The sequence below is a fragment of the Prionailurus bengalensis genome, chromosome D4, assembly GCF_016509475.1.
Source record: "Prionailurus bengalensis isolate Pbe53 chromosome D4, Fcat_Pben_1.1_paternal_pri, whole genome shotgun sequence".
In the NCBI taxonomy this organism is placed as follows: domain Eukaryota; kingdom Metazoa; phylum Chordata; class Mammalia; order Carnivora; family Felidae; genus Prionailurus; species Prionailurus bengalensis.
In genome coordinates, this window is record NC_057359.1 from 74,580,874 (window position 1) to 74,597,221 (window position 16,348).

The following is a 16,348-nucleotide window of genomic DNA, read 5'->3' on the forward strand; positions in this document are numbered from 1 at the left end:
TCTCTTCCCTCACGTCCTGGATTGGTCAGGGCCCCAGTCCTCGACCCATTTGTCAGAGCAAGGATTATGCAGGTGATCTGATTCAAGGCTGCCTCCCCAACTAGACGTGCTAAGCTTTGGGACAGCAGGTGCTGCTGTCTCTTTTGCGCACGGCGACCAGTGGGCCACTCAGAGCCTGGCGTGTGGGAGGTGCTCAGGGAATGCTTGCTGCAGGAGTGGGTGATGAACGGGTGAAGGGTTGGGATCCTTCCAGCTTCCCCACTGGGGGACGACTTGCCCAGCAGAGGACTCTCTAAACCCATCCAGGCTGGACCAAGGGCAGAACACAGGAGGAGGAGGAAGGTCCTCTGACTGTCTGCTCCCTGTTTCTGGAGACAGCTGCCTTGACAATCAGGGCATCTCTGTAGCTGAGAGGGCCTGAGACAGGCCTGAGCTTCTCCACCCTCCTTTCGCCCTGGATGAGGAGGAAAGTGTGGGGGCCACAGGGGAGCAAAGTGCTGATGGCCACACCCAGCACCCTCTTCCCACCTCACCTCATGGGAACAGGAGCAGTAGGCCCTTAGAGGCAGGGCCCCTGCTACAGCATCCTTTGGTGGGCTAGGGAAGCCCCTTTCCAGGCACATGAGAGGCCTGACGTGCAAACCTCTCAATTCTAGGCAGAAAGGGGCTGTGGTTAAGCCTGGGGCAAGTCCACCACCCCTGACCCCAGCGGCACCTGCTTTGTAGGTCCAGGGCTGGCCTGGGCCTCTACAACGCTGTTCCCCTGAAGGCCTCTGTGGTGCCCTGTCCCAGCCGTTAGAGCATCAGCAGAACGGGCTCCCAAGTACTCCACACCTCCAAGTCTGCTCCCGAGCTCACAGATTCTTCACGACGATGCACACGTGGCTGGTCTTATCAGCCAGCGTACAGATATGGAAACTGAGGCTTCAAAAGCTTAAGTCACCTGTCCAAGGTGACACGGTTTCTACCTGGGAGAGCCAGCCCGTCTGTGGAATTCCAGAGCCTGTGTGCCCAAGCCCCTCTGCCACGGGCTGGCTGGCACCAGATAACGGCTTCAAGAAACGGCACGCAGGCCTTTATTCTGCTCAGCTTCCCTGGCTGACATCTGTATGGGAGGGGAGTGACACTGGAGGCAGGAAAAATTCCCAGGGCTGGCTCTCTATTAGACAAATGGAAAATAAACACAATTTGTCGATGGCAGAAGGCTGCATCTGATTTCCTTTGATCGATTTTGTCTGGCTTGAGGGAAAACGGCTGCGGAATGAGCCACGTTTAACCTGGGATTGATAACTGCACCATGAGATCCGAAGAACTGGGGCTAAATGGAAACCGGTTCCATCTAGGGCAACTGTCTGGGCATCTGGGTCACAAGAGCCAGCTGCCTGCCACTCGGCCCGTCTGAACACCAGATCAGAGGACATTTTCCTATGATGTGGGAGGGAGATGTTTCTAAGGCTGGAGTGTTAGAAGATAATCCTGAGCGGCCAGGGAGTGCGGATTCATTTCAGTCTCTGCTCCACAATCCCCGGGCCCCGGCTCTGTCCCAGAGCCAGGCTGGCACTGGGCACCCAGACAGGAGAAAGATATGGTCCCGGCCTGCATCCCAGCAGCGTCTCCCTGTTTACCAGGGAGGACAAACTCGGGGAGAGGTTAGAGCCGTGTGACAGGCATTTTAACAGACAGGAAAGCAGGTGAGCTCCATGAGGCATGGGGTCTGGGCCGCAAGAAAGAAATGCCTTCGGCTTCTGTCCATCCAGATTCGGGGGGTTGTGGGTCACTCAGCATCACCGCAGTAAAAGCTAACGGACACATACGTGCTGGTGTTGCAGACCAGCGTCTGGCACTTGGTGACGAACAGGTTAATACTGAATCCTGACTCTACCATGCCCTCACTGAGCGACCGGGAGCGAGTCCCTTCTCTCTAGGATTTGTTTTCTTCCCATTACAATGGAGATCACGGCGGTACCTGCCAGTCCTAGTAACAGGGAAGCTCAAAAAGATACACCTGGAAAGCATTATCACAGTCCCACGGAGAACTCTCTAAAATACCAACTACTACTATCATTGAGAAAGGCCCCAAGTGCGCCTGGGTGGCTCAGTCGGGTAGGGCTCCCACTTTGGTTCAGGTCATGATCTCAAGGTTTGTGGATTCGAGCCCCACATGGGGCTCTGAGCTGACAGCTCGGAGGCTGGAGCCTGCTTTGGGTTCTGTGTCTCCCTTTATCTCTCTGCCCCTCCCGAGCTTGTGCTGTCTCTCTCAAAAATAAATAAATAAGACATTTTTTTAAAAAGGCCCCAATTATTAATATGGGCCAGGTTCTGGGCTGGGCACTAGGGATTCAATGGTGACTCCAGATATCATCACTGCTGTGGTCAAGGGGAGTAGCCAGCCAGGCTTGTAAACATTATTAGAATATAATGAGACAAGAGTCATGACAATAGGAAACCCAGGGGGCTGGAGGAGGCACAGGGAAGTCAGAAAATCAGGGAAGTCTTCTGGGAAGAGGGGGCATGTGGGCGTAGGGGGCTGATGCACACGTAGGAGATAGCCCAGCCGTGAGAAGTGGGAAGGAGAACATTCCAGACAGAGTTTATAACATATAAAAGGCCAAGAGGTCTGTCAACAGCCCCACAGCACAGAAATGATCATCCTCATTTTATAGATCCTAAAACTGAGCTCAGAGAGGTAAAATCACTTTCCAAGGTCACACAGCAAGGAGGTGGCAGGGCTGGGGTTTAAGCTGAGCGCATTCTCACTCCAGAGCCCGAGGAAGCCTGATGAACTGGCAAACAGGAGAGACCGTGAGCATCAAGGAGAACCCCAGTTCCCCACCGGGGCTGGGTGCAGACGTAAGGGAGTGGCAGGCAGGGCCACAGCCCCGGACCTCCGCCCTGGCTAAGGGACTCCCACAGCCCCGCCCGGCAGGAAGGACGGTACCTCCATCAGGTCTATTAGCCACAGCAGCCGCTCCTGGGGAGGAAGGGTGGGCAAAAGGCAAAAAGAAAAATACATCAAATAAATATTAGGGATGGGGTGGGTACAGCAGTAAACCTTCTGCCAAACATGCATGCATGCTCACACACACACACACACACAGAAAGGCAAAATAAACACGATTCTCTAAAACCCCTTTTCTATTTCGTTTAAATGCTTTGGGCAGGAATAAAAGACGGATGAAGAAAAGGCTCTGTTGCTATAACTGGGACTCTTTCAGCATAACTGCTTCCTTGAAGGGAACAGGGGACACCAGGGCTCTGCAGAAATGACACCTGTCCTTGAGAACCCCTGTCAGAAGATGGCCATTCCCCTTGGGGCAACCCTGGGACTTGACAGCAGGTGGGGCTGGGTCATCACCCCCGTTTGGCAGATGGAAAAACTGAGGCTCAGAGAAGAGAAGTGACTTGTCCAAGGTCACACGTGTTAATGAATGGCAGAGCCTGAAGGAGGACCTTGTTCAGGAGACTGGATCAGAGAAAACCTGGATTTCAGAGGGGCCCAAGCCCTATGCCAGCAGCAAAGATCTGAGTCTGAGGGATAGAGCCCCAGGCCGTGCATGTGAGAGCACCTGAGACTGGATAAGTCTCAGCCCAGTGCTTTCCAGAAGGCTCCAAGTATCTGCAAGGCTGCAGACACAAATCCTCAAAGTGGTTTTCTCCAGCCAGGTTGGGGGAAGTCAGTTAAGAGCAGAGGCTTCACCTGCCCTAGGGGTGTGGACGGCAGTTCTGGGATGCTAGTGCCAATAGGGAGATTACTCATCATTTAATCTTCCCAAGAAGCTGGGCACAGCAGCATCACTGCCCCGGTGCAAGTGGGGAAACTGAGGCACTTAGTGGTAAAGCATGGAGCCAAGACGGGTGGGGGCCAGCACTTCCCAGGTATGGGGGAGACCCCGGGGCTGGGGCAAGGCCACTGCAGGAGAGCACTCAGCTGGGCATAATAGTTACCCTGACTGCCATCAGAGCCTTGGGCAAAGGACCTTGGGCCATTCTACCTGTGGGGAAACTGAGGCCCAGAGAAGCCAGGGCTTAAACCTAAATCTCCTGCTTCCCAGGCTAGAACACGCCCCATCCCACCCACTGGACCTCTCACCCCCAGAATTACAGGCTGCAATCCCCTGGTTCTAGAGCACTGGCTCATGGCTCCTGAAGCCCCACATGGACATTACCAAGGCCAATCTCAGTGGAGTCGGACCCACAGGGAAATGGCCCCTCGGGCCAGGTCCCTGCAACCCAAAACCTGCTCATCACCTGGGTGTCACATCAAAGCATGTGCACAGAACCAAACACACAGCCCCAGGAGGGGAACAGCCTCTTCCCTGTCCCCGAAGTGATCTGCTCATCCTGGACCGTGACATTGCTTCCAATGCAGCCACATCCAGAGCCCTAGAGGAATGCCTGGCAGCTTCCTGGTCACCCCAGGAAGGGACAAGGACTCCTGGGGAAGAAGGTGACTCAGAATGGTAGGGGTAGGAAGCAGAGGAATAGAAGTTGCTCCAGAAACTCAGATCCTCAGAGCTAAAAACAAAACAAAACAAAAAACAAGCCACGCTGGGAGACGGAGTCTGCAAAGCAAAGGGTGCCGCCCCAGGGCCGTTTCCTGGTGGGTGCAAGCTCATCCGTGCCCCCTAACCACCGGTATGCAACCTTGGACGTCACTGCACCCCTGGAGCTCCTGTTCCTCCAGCAGGACAACTAACTGCGTCTGTCCTGAGTCGATTGAGATTCCACCTGTAAGAGCTCCCAATTCTGCATCTGGGAGCAGCAGTGCTTGAGAAACATGCTTTCCCCTGCCCCTTCCACAGGAGAGTGGTGAGGAATGATCCAGAGACAGGAAAGGAGAGCATGAGCCACTCCAACTCTCCTGACCTCCAGCCCCGCTCTTCCTACCAGAAAGACGGTGACACCTGGTTCCCATACCAAGCAGCAAGGCATTTTCTCTGCCCCTTCTTGCAAAGGCCTCCTGGGATTAATTTGCCTCTAAGCATCCTGGCGGCAGAACCCAGGATGGACCAGATGCTTTTCTGGAGGGCTGGCAAGTCTGGGTGAAAGTCGGGGTGGGTTCCAAAGACAAGAAGGTGTATCTCGGGGAAGATGCCATCACCGTGACCACCATGAATGCACTGCCACGGTTTCTTGTGGGACCCTCCCACGACTGTCACTATTTTCTCTATTTGTCTCATTTCTCTATTTGTCTTTTTCTCCTTTCTCTCTGAGCGCACCCTCCCCACCCCCCCTCACCCCACCCCCAGACCGCGAGCCCAAGAGGCAGGGCCACATCTGCCTCCTTCACTCGCTGTCTCCCACAGCCGTGCCTGGCACGCATCAGGCACTCAGCGATGATGGGGTTTTTTCCCAGGGAAGAAACTGAGGCTCAGAAAGGCAAGGCACAGAGCTGCTAAGGGGTGGTGCTGAGATTCACACCTACGTCGGTCTTACTGCAAAAGCCAGTATCTTGGCGCCCCACCCTTGCTGGCCCTCGAGCCAGGGCCAGGGCCAGGGCCGGGGAAGCTCACCCTGGCCGAGCTGACAGTGGTGGAGGTGCCGTGGCTGCCTGTGGATGAGCCCGTGTCACTGTAGGAGACCGTGGAGTAGGTGTCCCCGGCCCCAGGGCCCGGGGGCTGCCGTGCCTTCATGGACTCGATCTCCCGCCTCAGCACCAGGTGGTCGAAGCGGTCCAGGTCTTGGGGGGAGATGGTGCCTCTCACCTCGGACAGGAGCGAGAACTGGGCATGGGGACAAACAGGGCACTCAGCCCGGGTTTCGCCAGCAGATGGGACCTGTCCCCTGCTACCCCCAATGACCTGCGTGCCAACTTGACCACTGGCCTCCCTCCTTAACCCCCTGTGGCTCCCCACTGTCCTAGAAGAAGTCCAAGCACGATACCCTGAATGCCGGGCCAGCATCATCTGACTCCTGCTTCCCTCTCACCCTGTCCTCGCTGACATCTCATCAGCAAGCACACGTGACTGCAGCTCCCTGAACACACCGGGCAGCCCCTGGCTGTCCCTCCCACCCAGAATGCCCTTCCCTTAAGCCTTCCCACATGCAACTGCTCCCAGTGGATTTAATCACTTCTTCCTTTGTGCAGTTTCTGGACCCCAGACTTCCTCAAGAGCAGAGCAGGGTTCTCAAAGCTGGCAGCACGGCACAATCGCCCGGGAGTTGTGGCAAACTCCCATCCACGGATATATGGAGTTAACCAGCCCGGGGGGTGGGGCCTGGGCAGTGCTTTTGAAGAGCAATCCAGATGACTCTAAATGTATGCTCAGCATTGACAGCTATTTCACTGGGGGCCCCATCACCGGGGACTTTAACTAACTATGTCCCCAGGAGTCTATGGGCTGGCTTTCCTGGCTGCCTCGGTCACCAGTCTCTGCCCAGGGCTGTTTCAGCCCGACTCTTTGTGGGTTCTCAGGAGAGGGGTGGGGGACGGAGGGAGGCAGGGAGGATGCCGAGCCCTGGAGGACTTTTGCCTTGCCCCTGGAGGGGCTCGGGTCACCTTGGCGTGCGTGTTGAGCAGCTCGAACAGGGCCATGACCAGGGCTTCCACGGAGACACTGCCGCCACGGTACTCCTCCAGGTAGTAGGCCATGGTGGCTCGCTCCTGCTCATTCAGCAGGTGCCGCGCCTGCTCCTCCAGCAGCAGGCGCGTCTGGTTGCCCAGGCTGCTCAGGGTCACCTGGGAGCCAGCCGGGCCCTTGTAAAATCCCAGCTGAAAGACAGGAAGACAGGGGTCTGGGAATTCTGAACTGGTCTGGGGCCAAGTGGCCAGGCCACGCCAGTGACCACAGTGCAGAGGGATGAGGTGGGTCCCTCTGTGGCCTCGGCCTACCCGGTGCACCTGCAGGAGACGTTAGTTACAGGTCCGTTCTCAGACCACGAGGCCGTGCGCAGGTGCAAACGGCATTCACGCCTTACCCCACACTTTGACATACGTTATCTCATCAGATCCTGAAACCAATCAGAGTCGAGCAATTTTATTATGGCTCCCAATTTATTCTCCAGGTTTCAGTATCTCCCTTGGTAAACTGGGGATAACAGTAACCGTACTTCCAAAATATGGTGCAGATCTGCACACACTCTTCACCCCCTCCTCGCCACTGCCTCAGGCGTCACTGGGAGGTGTGACTAAGATGCCATGGGGGGGAGGGTGTCCCCGCTCCTCTCCTCTGCCTCCCCCATCACCTATGCAGAGCTGCTGAAATGATCTTGTAATAATAGGAATCATGTCGTCTTGCTCCCCTGCTTAAGCCTTTCCGTGGTTAGATGCCAAACCTCTTACGGGCCCACAGAGCCCCATGTGATCTGGGGACCCTGCCTGCCGTCACTCTGTTCCCCGCTCCTGTTCGCTCGCCACACCCCCTCACACTCTCCTTGCCTCCAACAAGCCACCTTTTTGGCACAGCGGGGCTCTGGCACGTGCTGTCCCCTCGTGCTCCTGGACCGGACTTTGTTCTGGCTACTCCTATGTAACATTCAGTTCACAGCCCGGGTATCGTGTCACCGATTCACAGAGTCCTCACTTGCCCCTCTGCCTCTCACCACCTAAATCAGGTGTCCCATCTGTTAGTCTCTCCCACACTCCCCAGCACCTTGCCTGATGGCACTGAACGTCTTCTGTGATTAGACACGTGTGCAGGATTTTTTTTACGTGTGGGAGTCTCCTTCACTAGGTATACCCTCCTCCATGAGGGCAGGAATTGACCTGTTCAGTGCCATTAGCCCTGGTACCTGGAACCTGGTGGTGCTCACAGATGTGTGAGGAATGTAAGGGAGGACGGACGAACGGACAGTCGGCGGGCTGCTCAAATGAAATGAGATCATGCACGTGAGTGGCTCCATGCACCTGCCAGGCCCAGAGCCCCCTACACGGGGGTGTATGAAGAAGCTACAGATAACCAATGACGGAGAGCTCCCTACCTTGTTTGTCCCTTCCGTTGTAAGATCCCCAGGAAACCTACGAGAAAGACAAACGTGTTCAGCTGAATGGCCGAGCAGTTCTAACAGGCACCAGCAAGGGAAAGGCCAATCTGGAGCGGGGTGAGCAAAAGTGTTGAGAGAACCATGGCCTCCACTCGCTGGGGCTACTCAAGGGCATAGGAACCCCTGGGCAGATGAGCGGCTTCCAGCCCCCTCATCAAGCATGGGGGCAGCATTTCTAAAACCACACAAGGTGAACTGCTGGCTCAGCAGCCCTTCAGGACCAGGAAGGTAACACAAGGACAGGAGACAATAAACAGCAAAAGACCTGTGGCCTCGGGGTCAAGGCCAACCCTAGGGAGGGTGGGTGAGGACAGGGGCCAACTGGAGACCCAGAGATGCAACTCGCAGGTGTAGCTCAGCTCCAGCCCAATTTCATGAAGAAACATGTGCTCAAGCCGCTAGAATTCCTGATTTTAAAGCAGCAGCCAGAAGTCAGGGTTTTTGTTTTTGTTTTTTGATGGGAAACCGGATGCCTTTTTAAATGTTGGCAGCTAAATAAAAAAAAATTATGATACCGTGCTGGTGAAAAGGAAAGGAGACAGGAGAGAAGGAGGGAAGAAAGGGAAGGAGATGCTCTGGGTGCATCTGGCCCAGGAGGCCACCAACCAGTCTGAGACTTCTGATTAGAAACCCAAAGCTGACACGTGAGGCTATCAGCAAGTACACAGCCATCGGCAACTGTGGTCACTTTATGACTCCCACGACCCTTTTCCTCGGGTGACTCACAGGGTTCCTCATTCCCAGAGCTGGATGGGGGCAGGGGTTATGCTCCCCACTTTTCAGACAAAGCATCTAAGGGCCCAGGATTAAGTTAAGTGATTTGCCCCAGGGAAATACAGGATAAGAGAGTTGGCTTATGCAGTTCAGCTTTCCATGGGAAACGGGCCAGGAGAGGAGAAGGGATGTGCCCAAGGTCACGCCTTACAAATGCAAAGGACCCTGGGATGGGACCCCAGGCTCTGAGAATCTTTAGGGATCGGGATGTGCTGAAGGGATGGGAGGGGGCATCACTGGCTTTCGGTCCCGGGGCTCAGAGTGAGCAGTGTTGCCAGACCCTGCTGAGTTCGTGGTGGTGTCCCCAATCCGGGAACTGGCAATCCACTTGGTCTCATCCACAGTGGTGCGGGCATGGGGCAGCCTCCCGACGTCCTTCACCGTCAGGATCAGGTGCTGGGATGACTTGAGCAGCCTGACCGCCTCGTCATGCAGGACGTTGAGAAAGCTCCGCCCGTTGACCTCCAGAATCTGGTCCCCAACCTGCCAAGACCACCAAACAACAGAGTAATGCCTGGGCTGCTTGTAGGACACCGACTCATGCCAGGGGCTTCAGAGCCCTGATCCCGGTTCTCCACCTGGCCAGCCCGATGAGGAAGTCACGGAGGCCCAGAGAGGTTATGAGGATGCCTGAGGGTCACACAGCAAGTCAATGGCAGAGTCAACTTTCCAATCCTGATCTTGAGCCCATGCTCCTGTCACTAGAAAGGGCTACCTCCCCTCGACCTAGCAATGATTTAGAGAGGTGGACCTACAAGATTCCTGGAGGTCCCCTTACCTAGAAGAAAACAGCCATCCCAGAGGCTTGGTGGGGGATGATACAGGGGGGGAGGACTCGGGGACAGATGTGAAGGCATATTTCCATTACTTCCTTTCTCGCTTCTACAGGGTTGAGATGTTTACCTCAGGCATGAGCATATTTCCTTAAAATACAAACAACAGTTTCATTTACTCACGAAAAAAGCAGTGAGAAAAGTAGCCTCCCGTTAAAGCAATAACATGTTGCTTGGATTCTTACAACAAGTAGGCAGTTTTATTTTGTAATGCAAAAACACATTTTTCACATTAGTGAAAGGATTTAAAAAAAAATAAGAGGAAAAAAAGTAGCTGCCCCATAAAAATAAGACAGAATTACAAGAGGCTGGAGGGGAAGACGGCTTAGAGTGAGGTGGGGCATCCGATAGACTCCCAGAATGGTCCACACGGAAGGTTGGGTGTTTCTCTTCCCTGCTTCTCCTGCAGGGGGCGCCCAGGGCTGCTCCCCATCAGGGCCTTGAAGGGCATCCTCCTAACGCAGATCATTCCTGCCTTCTTTTCCTTCTCTCCAGCTTCCCAGCCTGCTTATGGCACAGGATCAACCCGAGAGGGTTTCCCCAGCTTTTTTCAAAGCAGAATTTGGAAAAGGCGAGCCACTTGGGAATTTCGAAGAAAAGGAGGAGAAAAGAAGATGCAATGACGAGGCTGAGGATCAGAACCCAGGTCTCCAGTTTCTTGTCCTTCCTTCAACACCTCGCCTGCAGGTGGGGAGTTTCCAGTACAGAAAGCGGAGGCAAATGCAGTCTTGGCGTCTCCCCTCTGCACCAGCGCGGACGTGCTCTGAGAAGGCCCCCCGCCCCTTTGCCCCCACGAGCCCCTTCCACATATACCTCGCACCTACCAGGCGCCAGGCTCTGTGCGGGGACACCGTGCTGAGCAAGACAGCCCCGCCCCTGCTCTCCTGCTGCTCCAACTCGAGAGCGGGCTCAGTTCGGGGCTGTAATTGGGTTCTCCCATCAGCCTCTCCACACGGTCCCCGGGGCCCGGCGCACAGTGAGATTTTGACAAAAATTCATCCAATGAATGAAAAGTCAGACACCCATTCCCAGCACCAGGACCATCTCTGCGGCGCCCAGAAGAGGACACCAGCCTGGAGCCCCAGGTTCAAGCCACTATTCACCAGATGCTGACTGTGCATCGAGTACCCTGTTCGTCCCTTTGTACATTTTTTCCTTATTTAATATCCTCAACATCCTGCAAAGGAGGTATCACTGCTCTTCACGCCACCGGAGAGAAAACGGGGGCTCAGAGAGGTTAAGTAAATAGTTGGCGATCACAGAGCTAGTGGAAAGGAGGCAGGCAGACCAACGCTGACACGGCCCCAAGGCCCTAGAGCCTTCTCCTACTCAGCTGCCGTCAGGAGCTCTGCCCGGGGACACGCGTCCAAAGCCACCATCCTGCTGTCACTCCCCAGACCTGCCTGCAGCACCCAGGTCTGAAAACCCGCCCCATCGTCAACTCTGCCTTTATTCCCCCTGGTAACCCTTCAGCAGGTGTCACCCAATCTTCACCTCCCCCCATGCCTGGGGGCCCCCCAACCTGGGTCTCCTTCTCCTCACACCTAGGTTCCTGAGCCAGCACCCCTCCTCCACGCATTAACTTCTAAACTGGCCTCAGCCCTGGTGCCAGGTTAACTTGCCCTCGACTTTTTGCTCGCATGACATCCTTCTCTGCTCCAAAACCTCAATGACCCCCCACGATCCAGGAGGTAGAAGAGCACTAAGGGTTAAGGGTTTCAAAGACATCAGACCCGGGTTCAAATCCTGACTCTGCTACTTCCATGCCCTGTGAGCTCAAGCAAATCCCCCAAAAGCTTCTGTGCCTTGGTTTCCTTGGGCGTAAAAATGGGGTGCTACCCCAGGACTGTCCTCCTCTGCATGCCTACAGCATCAGCGTCGTTTCCCAGTGTCCCCAGAGATACCTCCAATTCTCGGTCTCTTTCCGCATCTTTGGGCTCCCTTGGTGTGAACCCAGGCTCCTGAGAACTTAGGCGGCCCCAGCTGGTCTCCTTGGGAAGAGCCTGAGATGAGACCCAACACCTGGTTCTGGGCTTGGCATACAGCAAGCGCTCAATAAGTGCTTATGCACCAAGGTACAGATTTTGCCACTTCCTGCCCTGACCTCCACAGCCCCATCCTGGCCTTTGGCTTGCAGAAGAACTTCTGCGGGCACTTGGGCCTTGCTGAGGATGGAAGGCGCTTCTAGCACCCTCCAGCCCCCTGCCCCCACCTTGTGACACGGCCCGCCGTGTGTTAGTGCCTCCACCTCGGCCCTCTGCACAGGCCCGCTCGGCCAACCCACCTGCCCCTCCAGCTCTGGGCTGCAGCCCAGCCTGTACTCTCCCTCTGCTCAAGGGTTCTGGCTCCTTAAGTATCTCTCTCAAGAGCTTTGGCTTTTGTTAAGCTAAAGGAATCAATTTTAATCTTCCTCACACACTTTATTTCCATCCCAGCAGTTTAATTAAAGGAACTAGCATCTGAGAGACCAGATATGTCAGGGCATCCTTTTGTGCAAAAGCCTCTCCCTGCAGGTCCTGGGGAGGGGGAGCTGGGGGAAGGACAACTCAATTCCATGGAGTCTACCCAGCCCTCCAGAGAGGCTTGGTGGGGAATATCTCAAACTCTGCATGGGACGTATATACACTAAGTACTCGCCATGGGGCACCTGGGTGGCTCAGTCGGTTAAGTGTCTGACTTTGGCTCGGGTCATGATCTCACAGTTCATGGGTTCGAGTCCCACGTCGGGCTCTGTGCTGACAGCTCAGAGCCTGAAGCCTGCTTGGGATTCTGTGTCTCCCTCTCTCTCTGCCCCTCCCCTGCTCATGCTCTGTCTCGCTCGGTCTCTCACAATAAATAAATGTTTTTAAAAAAATAAGTACTCATGGTGTATCTGAAACAAATTTCAACAGGAATTCTATATATATACGTATATATATATATATACACACACATATATATATATATACGTATATATATATACACACACACATATATATATACAAATTTTTAAATGTTTATTTATTTTTGAGAGAGAGAGGACAGAGGGCAAGCAGGGGAGGAGCAGAGAGAGAGGGAGACACATAATCGAAAGCAGGCTCCAGGCTCTGAGCTGTCAGCACCGAGCCCGACACGGGGCTGGAATTCACGAGCCGTCAGATCATGACCCGAGCTAGAGTCAGACGCTTAACCGACTGAGCCACCCAGGCGCCGCGGGCATCCTATATTTTGATTCGCTCATCTGACAACTCTGGGGTGCAGTATCCGTAACCACGGGGGGGTCGCTGATTTAGCACGGTGGCTTCCAAACTCCAGTTATTCTCCCCGGCCCTGAGCCTGGCACCTGTCATTTACTCAGCCCTGTGAATTACCCCCACACTACTTCCTCCAGCCCCGCCCTAAGATTAACATCCATGAAACCACAAGGTTGCCGTGCTAGTCCTATTTTTCCTTCATGCCTGTTAAATAAATATGTCTCTACCAGATTTGTGGGAGGCAGCGTGGGGCTCGTGTGTGACCCATTTGGGGAATAGGTATGAAACAGGAGTCACACTGGGAAAACCCCCCATGGGATGGGGGTACGTGAGCCCACCTTTTCCATCTCCTTCCAATCTTCTCCGGTCTTTCTTCTTCTCCCAGGGTCTGTTTCAAAACCGAAGTTCTAGACAGGGCTGGCTTCGGGGGCCCACGCAGCCGCCCACGGCATCTGAGTTGGTCTGAGATAGTCCTGTGTCTCTGTGCCCGCTTCTCACATCCTCTACTTGCTGGAAAGCTTCCCAGGTCCGACAGCCCTGTCAGCACAGGGATCTGCATGCCCACCGTCACTGAGAGTCCACAAGCCACTTCGAACAAATGCAGCATCTCCCTGGCTGCTCAGAGCCACATGGGGCCGCCGGGGTGTAGAGTCCCGTCCCCACGGTGCAGCAGGAAGAGGGCCCCGGTTCTGAAGCCTGCTGATGGTGAAACAGGCACAGTGTGGCCCTACACTGCTCTTGAGTGCACGGAGTCTCAGTGTTCCTTCTGTGAAATGGGCTCAAAACTACCAGCAAGGCCCAGGAGGCCATAAGAATCCAACCGGACCAGCAGGGTGTGGTGGGCTTTGATCGCCTTTCATTCGCTTCCCTTCCAAACGCAGGGGACGAGTTCAGAGATGTTAAGCCGCTTGCTCAGGGTCCCTGGTCACACAGGATGGGAAAAAAGAGCCAGCATTTGAGCCCAGCTTTTTGCAGCTTCTTTGCACCACTGCCACCTTTTTCTCGGCAAGTCTTGGCTCGGTAAATGGCGACGGGAGGGGAGAAACCCATCCTCCCCACTGTCCCAGTCTCGTGCCCATTCGCTGCCCCTTCCCCTTGGGTTGCACGACGTGAAGTGGGAGGTGGCATGTTTAAAGACCTTGATTGGGTTCTTTCCTCCCGAAACTAAGAGTTCCGTGTGTTTATTCATTGCACTGTTACTTTCTCTTACCCGCTGAGGCCAGCCCTGAGTTAGACAACGCGGGTAAACGAGGCAACAAGTAGAGAGGCAAAGACACTATGACTGCCAGGGCCTTCCAAAGGGTCTCCTAGATGGGGAGACTGAGGCCCAGACCACACGGGGACGTGGCTAGGGCCACAGAGTGAGGCAAAGGCAAAGGCCAGACTCTGAGGCTAACTGACCACAAAAACACCCACACCACCCAGAGCTCAGCGGGACACGACCCCTGGAGAAGGAGAGACCCATGCAGTGTGACCGAGTGTCTAATACTGTCCAGTCTGCAAACAGGATGCCGACGGGGAGGGCATGGAAGGACAAACGGATAGAGGCGACTTAAGTTGATTTGTCACCACGGCCACCGTGTTTATCACCAGTGATGGAGGGGCAAGGGGCGGGCCACGGATGCCCTTTCTTTTCAGGGAGAGGAAAGACTCCTCCCGTCGTCCACAGCCCATCAAGTGACAGGCTCAGATCTGGGACACTCCACAAGGACAGAACACTGGTCTCCCCTGAACTTGACCCATCGCCAGGAAGTGGGAGTTCACTCCCTCTGGGTCTGAGGAAGGCACAGAAACACTCAGGAGGAGGCCCCTGGAGGAGCAGAAAGTGGTCAGCAGGCTTGGGAGTGACCCACCTGAGCAGGTGGTGGTCCCCTCTTCGTCCCTAAGAGACCCAAGGGGAATCCGTCTACTGCTCTAAGCCCATCTTCCCTCAAAACACAAACAAGGCCACCTCTCACCAAGCAGGAGGGCTTGTGGCGTGTGGTTAGGGGCACACACACAGGAGCCTGCCCTCTGGGTCTAATCCCAGACTCTGCCGCTTACTGCTTGTGTGACCTGGGGTGATTTCCCCACTCTCTCTGTGCCTCAGTCACCTTCTCTGGAAAATGGGGATAGCATCAGTGCCCACCCTTATAGGTTTCAGGGTTAAATTTACTTAATCCAGCCTTTACTGTAGCCCCAGCACCTAAGACAGCATCTGGTACATAGTAGGTGCTGAGTGCACACTTGCTGAATGGACACATATAAAGCGGGCAAAACAGCAGCTAGCATCCAGTAAGTGCTCAATAAATGCTAGCTGCGTTTCTGAGAAACCATGCGTGTACCCCTGAAGTGGCTCTCAAATACCTCTGGGACTCTTAAAACCGTACTCTCTGTTTTCACCTGCCTCCTCCCTGGGCCCTGCCTTCAGCTTCGAATCACACATTTTGAGCACATCTCCGTGGCACACAGTGTTATCCCCATTTTACAGATGAGGAGACTGAGGCCAGGAAGCGGAATGACCAGGGGCTGGGATTTAGCCTTTGCTCTGCCCGCCTACAAAGCCCCTGCTCGAGCCAGTCACAACTCCTTTAGGAAAAACCAGACCATCCCTCTGTGTTCAATTCTTCTTCCACGTCTCAACCCCTGAGCTGAGCTCCTGAGCCCAAAGCATGGGCTTTTCGGCATGCACACAGTAGGTGCTCTATTCCTGCCTGGTGAAGGGACTGAAAACAGAGGAGCCAGAAGAACCGGTGGCAGGATGGCAGAGGTTCTGAGCTCCACCCCCTCTGCCCCCCAGCAGGGGGAGTCAGGACAGACACCTGCTAACAACTGGATCTGGGAGTCCGTCCCCCCAGCACACATGCCCCGTTGCCAGCTGCCGGGCAAGGACCCTGACGGAAGCAGTTTTAGGGTGATCTTTGCCTCCCTCCCGAAGCCTTTATTGAAATGGCTTTTGCAGCTTCCAGTGGGGACCCTGCTGACTGTAGCATTACCACAAGGAAGACTCAAATCCCACTAAAGGATTTTATTGCAATTATAAGTCTTTACTTTTTTTTTTTTTTAATTTTTTTTCAACGTTTATTTATTTTTGGGACAGAGAGAGACAGAGCATGAACGGGGGAGGGGCAGAGAGAGAGGGAGACACAGAATCGGAAACAGGCTCCAGGCTCTGAGCCATCAGCCCAGAGCCTGACGCGGGGCTCGAACTCACGGACCGCGAGCTTGTGACCTGGCTGAAGTCGGACGCTTAACCGACTGCGCCACCCAGGCGCCCCTGCAATTATAAGTCTTTAATAGTCTTCTGTGCCAGGCATGAAACTTTAACAGATTTTTGTAGGGGTATTTTTTGGTACAAGTGAGCAATGCAGTTTTAATGAGACAAAATTAGTTTTTCCCAACAGTTCAGAAGTCAGTAAACCTTGTCCAAATTAAAAGAAAGAAAGAAAGAAAGAAAGAAAGAAAGAAAGAAAGAAAGAAAGAAAGAAGGAAAGAAAGAAAGAAAAAGGTCAAGGTAAATGCTCAGAAAGCTCCTGGAGCAAGCTG

At 54.5% G+C, this 16,348-nt stretch overlaps 1 protein-coding gene across 4 annotated transcripts in view; it reads right to left on the reverse strand.

Annotated features, from left to right (window-relative positions):
• Window positions 1-16,348, reverse strand: part of WHRN (whirlin) — a 96,140-nt gene that overhangs the window by 12,258 nt on the left and 67,534 nt on the right. For 2 of the 4 annotated variants that reach the window (XM_043566297.1, XM_043566296.1), the window contains exons 4-8: window positions 9,038-9,240; window positions 7,921-7,957; window positions 6,500-6,712; window positions 5,514-5,723; window positions 2,939-2,971 (exon numbers count right to left, since the gene is read on the reverse strand). In XM_043566297.1, the coding sequence (XP_043422232.1) occupies window positions 2,939-2,971; window positions 5,514-5,723; window positions 6,500-6,712; window positions 7,921-7,957; window positions 9,038-9,240 (696 nt within the window). The remainder of the gene's footprint in view (window positions 1-2,938; window positions 2,972-5,513; window positions 5,724-6,499; window positions 6,713-7,920; window positions 7,958-9,037; window positions 9,241-16,348) is intronic. The other 2 variants (XM_043566299.1, XM_043566298.1) reach the window with 1 other exon arrangement.